Below are 5,763 nucleotides of genomic sequence, written 5' to 3'. Positions count from 1 at the left end.
GGTTAGGGGTCAGGGTTTAGTGGTTAGAGGTCAGGGGTTAGGGGTCAAGGTTTAGTGGTTAGAGGTCAGGGGTTAGAGGTCAGGGTTTAGTGGTTAGAGGTCAGGGGTTAGTGGTTAGAGGTCAGGGTTTAGTGGTTAGAGGTCAGGGGTTAGGGGTCAGGGTTTAGTGGTTAGAGGTCAGGGGTTAGTGGTTAGAGGTCAGGGTTAGGGGTCAGGGTTTAGTGGTTAGAGGTCAGGGGTTAGGGGTCAGGGTTTAGTGGTTAGAGGTCAGGGGTTAGGGGTTAGGGGTCAGGGTTTAGTGGTTAGAGGTCAGGGGTTAGTGGTTAGAGGTCAGGGTTTAGGGGTCAGGGTTTAGTGGTTAGAGGTCAGGGGTTAGGGGTCAGGGGTCAGTGGTTAGAGGTCAGTGGTTAGAGGTCAGGGGTTAGTGGTTAGAGGTCAGGGTTTAGGGGTCAGGGTTTAGTGGTTAGTGGTCAGGGGTTAGGGGTCAGGGTTTAGTGGTTAGAGGTCAGGGTTTAGGGCTCAGGGATTAGTGGTTAGTGGTCAGGGGTTAGGGGTCAGGGTTTAGTGGTTAGAGGTCAGAGTTAGGGTCAGGGTCAGTGGTTAGGGGTCAGGGTTTAGTGGTTAGAGGTCAGGGTTTAGTGGTTAGAGGTCAGGGTTCAGTGGTTAGAGGTCAGGGGTTAGGGGTCAGGGTTTAGTGGTTAGAGGTCAGGGGTTAGTGGTTAGAGGTCAGGGTTCAGGGGTTAGAGGTCAGGGGTTAGAGGTCAGGGGTTAGGGGTCAGGGTTTAGTGGTTAGAGGTCAGGGGTTAGAGGTCAGGGGTTAGGGGTCAGGGTTTAGTGGTTAGAGGTCAGGGGTTAGAGGTCAGGGGTTAGGGGTCAGGGTTTAGTGGTTAGAGGTCAGGGGTTAGGGGCCAGGGTTTAGTGGTTAGAGGTCAGGGGTTAGGGGCCAGGGTTTAGAGGTCAGGGGTCAGGGGTTAGGGGTCAGGGTTTAGTGGTTAGAGGTCAGGGGTTAGGGGTCAGGGTTTAGTGGTTAGGGGTCAGGGTTTAGTGGTTAGAGGTCAGGGGTTAGTGGTAAGGGGTCAGGGGTCAGGGGTTAGGGGTCAGGGTTTAGTGGTTAGAGGTCAGGGGTTAGGGGTCAGGGGTTAGTGGTTAGGGGTCAGGGGTCAGGGGTTAGAGGTCAGGGGTTAGGGGTCAGGGTTTAGTGGTTAGAGGTCAGGGGTTAGGGGCCAGGGTTTAGTGGTTAGAGGTCAGGGTTAGGGGCCAGGGTTTAGAGGTCAGGGGTCAGGGGTTAGGGGTCAGGGTTTAGTGGTTAGAGGTCAGGGGTTAGGGGTCAGGGTTTAGTGGTTAGGGGTCAGGGTTTAGTGGTTAGAGGTCAGGGGTTAGTGGTCAGGGGTTAGTGGTTAGGGGTCAGGGTTTAGTGGTTAGGGGTCAGGGGTTAGGGGTCAGGGGTTAGTGGTTAGGGGTCAGGGTTTAGTGGTTAGAGGTCAGGGGTTAGAGGTTAGAGGTCAGGGGTTAGGGGTCAGGGTTTAGTGGTTAGAGGTCAGGGTTTAGTGGTTAGAGGTCAGGGGTTAGAGGTTAGAGGTCAGGGGTTAGGGGTCAGGGGTTAGGGGTCAGGGGTTAGTGGTTAGGGGTCAGGGTTTAGTGGTTAGGGGTCAGGGGTCAGGGGTTAGTGGTTAGGGGTCAGGGTTTAGTGGTTAGAGGTCAGGGGTTAGAGGTTAGAGGTCAGGGGTTAGAGGTTAGAGGTCAGGGGTTAGGGGTCAGGGTTTAGTGGTTAGAGGTCAGGGGTTAGGGGGTCAGGGTTTAGTGGTTAGAGGTCAGGGTTAGTGGTTAGAGGTCAGGGGGTTAGTGGTTAGAGGTCAGGGGGTTAGTGGTTAGAGGTCAGGGTTTAGTGGTTAGAGGTCAGGGGTTAGGGGTCAGGGGTTAGGGGTCAGGGGTCAGGGTTTAGTGGTTAGAGGTCAGGGGTTAGAGGTCAGGGGTCAGGGGTTAGGGGTCAGGGTTTAGTGGTTAGGGGTCAGGGTTTAGTGGTTAGGGGTCAGGGGTGGGGTCAGGGTTTAGTGGTTAGGGGTCAGGGGTTAGGGGTCAGGGGTTAGTGGTTAGAGGTCAGGGGTTAGAGGTTAGAGGTCAGGGGTTAGGGGTCAGGGGTTAGGGGTCAGGGGTTAGAGGTCAGGGGTTAGGGGTCAGGGTTTAGTGGTTAGAGGTCAGGGGTTAGAGGTTAGAGGTCAGGGGTTAGGGGTCAGGGGTTAGGGGTCAGGGTTAGTGGTTAGAGGTCAGGGTTAGGGGTCAGGGTTTAGTGGTTAGAGGTCAGGGGTTAGGAGGTTAGGGGTCAGGGGTTAGGGGTCAGGGTTTAGTGGTTAGAGGTCAGGGGTTAGAGGTTAGAGGTCAGGGGTTAGGGGTCAGGGGTTAGGGGTCAGGGGTCAGTCAGGGGTTAGTGGTCAGGGGTTAGGGGGTCAGGGGTTAGTGGTTAGAGGTCAGGGGTTAGAGGTCAGGGGTTAGGGGTCAGGTGTTAGTGGTTAGAGGTCAGGGGTTAGGGGTCAGGGTTTAGTGGTTAGAGGTCAGGGGTTAGGGGTCAGGGTTTAGTGGTTAGAGGTCAGGGGTTAGAGGTCAGGGGTCAGGGGTTAGGGGTCAGGGTTTAGTGGTTAGGGGGTCAGGGTTTAGTGGTTAGGGGTCAGGGTGGGGTCAGGGTTTAGTGGTTAGGGGTCAGGGATTGGGGTCAGGGGTTAGTGGTTAGAGGTCAGGGGTTAGAGGTTAGAGGTCAGGGGTTAGGGGTCAGGGGTTAGGGGTCAGGGGTTAGAGGTCAGGGGTTAGGGGTCAGGGGTTAGGGGTCAGGGGTTAGAGGTCAGGGGTTAGGGGTAAGGGGTCAGTGGTTAGGGGTCAGGGTTTAGTGGTTAGAGGTCAGGGTTTAGTGGTTAGAGGTCAGGGTTCAGTGGTTAGAGGTCAGGGGTTAGGGGTCAGGGTTTAGTGGTTAGAGGTCAGGGGTTAGTGGTTAGAGGTCAGGGTTCAGGGGTTAGAGGTCAGGGGTTAGAGGTCAGGGGTTAGGGGTCAGGGTTTAGTGGTTAGAGGTCAGGGGTTAGAGGTCAGGGGTTAGGGGTCAGGGTTTAGTGGTTAGAGGTCAGGGGTTAGAGGTCAGGGGTTAGGGGTCAGGGTTTAGTGGTTAGAGGTCAGGGGTTAGGGGCCAGGGTTTAGTGGTTAGAGGTCAGGGGTTAGGGGCCAGGGTTTAGAGGTCAGGGGTCAGGGGTTAGGGGTCAGGGTTTAGTGGTTAGGGTTAGTGGTCAGGGGTTAGTGGTTAGGGGTCAGGGTTTAGTGGTTAGGGGTCAGGGGTTAGGGGTCAGGTTAGTGGTTAGGGTCAGGGTTTAGTGGTTAGAGGTCAGGGGTTAGGAGGTTAGAGGTCAGGGTTAGGGGTCAGGGTTTAGTGGTTAGAGGTCAGGGTTTAGTGGTTAGAGGTCAGGGGTTAGAGGTTAGAGGTCAGGGGTTAGGGGTCAGGGGTTAGGGGTCAGGGTTAGTGGTTAGGGGTCAGGGTTTAGTGGTTAGGGGTCAGGGTCAGGGTTAGGGGTCAGGGTCAGGGTTAGTGGTTAGGGGTCAGGGTTTAGTGGTTAGAGGTCAGGGGTTAGAGGTTAGAGGTCAGGGGTTAGAGGTTAGAGGTCAGGGGTTAGGGGTCAGGGTTTAGTGGTTAGAGGTCAGGGGTTAGGGGTCAGGGTTTAGTGGTTAGAGGTCAGGGGTTAGTGGTTAGAGGTCAGGGGTTAGTGGTTAGAGGTCAGGGGTTAGTGGTTAGAGGTCAGGGTTTAGTGGTTAGAGGTCAGGGGTTAGGGGTCAGGGGTTAGGGGTCAGGGGTCAGGGTTTAGTGGTTAGAGGTCAGGGGTTAGAGGTCAGGGGTCAGGGGTTAGGGGTCAGGGTTTAGTGGTTAGGGGTCAGGGTTTAGTGGTTAGGGGTCAGGGGTGGGGTCAGGGTTTAGTGGTTAGGGGTCAGGGGTTAGGGGTCAGGGGTTAGTGGTTAGAGGTCAGGGGTTAGAGGTTAGAGGTCAGGGGTTAGGGGTCAGGGGTTAGGGGTCAGGGGTTAGAGGTCAGGGTTAGGGGTCAGGGTTTAGTGGTTAGAGGTCAGGGTTAGAGGTTAGAGGTCAGGGTTAGGGTCAGGGATTAGGGGTCAGGGTTAGTGGTTAGAGGTCAGGGTTAGGGGGTCAGGGTTTAGTGGTTAGAGGTCAGGGGTTAGAGGTTAGGGGTCAGGGGTTAGGGGTCAGGGGTTTAGTGGTTAGAGGTCAGGGGTTAGAGGTTAGAGGTCAGGGGTTAGGGGTCAGGGGTTAGGGGTCAGGGGTCAGGGGTCAGGGGTTAGTGGTCAGGGGTTAGGGGTCAGGGGTTAGGGGTCAGGGGTTAGTGGTTAGAGGTCAGGGGTTAGAGGTCAGGGGTTAGGGGTCAGGTGTTAGTGGTTAGAGGTCAGGGGTTAGGGGTCAGGGTTTAGTGGTTAGAGGTCAGGGGTTAGGGGTCAGGGTTTAGTGGTTAGAGGTCAGTGGTTAGAGGTCAGGGTTTAGTGGTTAGAGGTTAGTGGTTAGAGGTCAGGGTTTAGTGGTTAGAGGTCAGGGGTTAGGGGTTAGGGGTCAGGGTTTAGTGGTTAGAGGTCAGGGGTTAGAGGTCAGGGGTTAGGGGTCAGGGTTTAGTGGTTAGAGGTCAGGGGTTAGGGGTCAGGGTTTAGTGGTTAGAGGTCAGGGGTTAGGGGTCAGGGGTTAGGGGTCAGGGGTCAGTGGTTAGAGGTCAGGGGTTAGGGGTCAGTGGTTAGGGGTCAGGGTTTAGTGGTTAGAGGTCAGGGGTTAGGGGTCAGGGTTTAGTGGTTAGAGGTCAGGGGTCAGGGGTTAGGGGTCAGGGTTTAGTGGTTAGAGGTCAGGGGTTAGTGGTCAGGGGTTAGGGGTTAGAGGTCAGGGGTCATACCTCTGCCAGGTAAGCATCATAGCTAATATCTCCTATCCCAGCGGTAGAGAAGGTTAGCAGGTTATCTCTTCCATCCTGCTCCAGTAACACCATACTCTGGAGGTCGATGCTCACACCTTCTAACACCTTCACCAGGTCCTTGTTAAACTGACACACACACACACACACACACACACACACACACACACAGACACACATAGACACACACACACACACACAGACACACACACACACACTGTTATGAGTGGTAGGTTGTGTAACAGTTATAGGACTGACTAGTTCAACCCTTTCCCTTGAACAATAATGGCAAAACTGCAATAGACACACACACACACACTCACACACACACCCACCCAGACACACCCAGACCCTGACGTACCACGGTTGTGTTGAGGAATGTGTTGACGTTGAACATGGTCTCCAGCTGCAGAGCATGGTACAGGCCGTTATTATCATAGCAGTCCCTACACACAGACACACACAGTTAGGTCCCACTGGCTAAAAAAAGGGTTCAATCAATGTTGTTTCAACAGGATTTCCACCAAAACATTATATGTGATGACGCCAATCAACGTGGAAGACTGATTGGATTTTCAAAATGTCATCGCAACCACTTTTCCATCCAACCGGATAAATGACCGGACGCATGAAAAAAGGTCACGACTGGGCTGATGGAAAAGGTCATGACTGGGCTGATGGAAAAGGTCAAGACTGGGCTGATGGAAAAGGTCATGACTGGGCTGATGGAAAAGGTCGTGACTGGGCTGATGGAAAAGGTCAAGACTGGGCTGATGGAAAAGGTCGTGACTGGGCTGATGGAAAAGGTCATGACTGGGCTGATGGAAAAGGTCGT

General features: G+C 54.2%; 1 protein-coding gene across 1 annotated transcript in view; it reads right to left on the bottom strand.

The window, feature by feature from the left end:
* LOC121561921 (prominin-1-A-like) overlaps positions 1-5,352 on the bottom strand; it is a gene marked incomplete at its 5' end in the record, with an annotated part of 38,982 nt that extends 33,630 nt beyond the window's left edge. Inside the window, 2 exons of the mRNA XM_045218767.1 lie at positions 4,911-5,057; positions 5,290-5,352. Of these exons, the coding sequence (XP_045074702.1) occupies positions 4,911-5,057; positions 5,290-5,352 (210 nt within the window). The remainder of the gene's footprint in view (positions 1-4,910; positions 5,058-5,289) is intronic.
* Positions 5,353-5,763: the final 411 nt, after the last annotated feature.

The sequence above is a fragment of the Coregonus clupeaformis genome, unplaced genomic scaffold (genome assembly GCF_020615455.1).
Source record: "Coregonus clupeaformis isolate EN_2021a unplaced genomic scaffold, ASM2061545v1 scaf1791, whole genome shotgun sequence".
Classification (NCBI taxonomy): Eukaryota; Metazoa; Chordata; class Actinopteri; order Salmoniformes; family Salmonidae; genus Coregonus; species Coregonus clupeaformis.
This window is presented reverse-complemented; position numbering and strand designations above follow the sequence as displayed.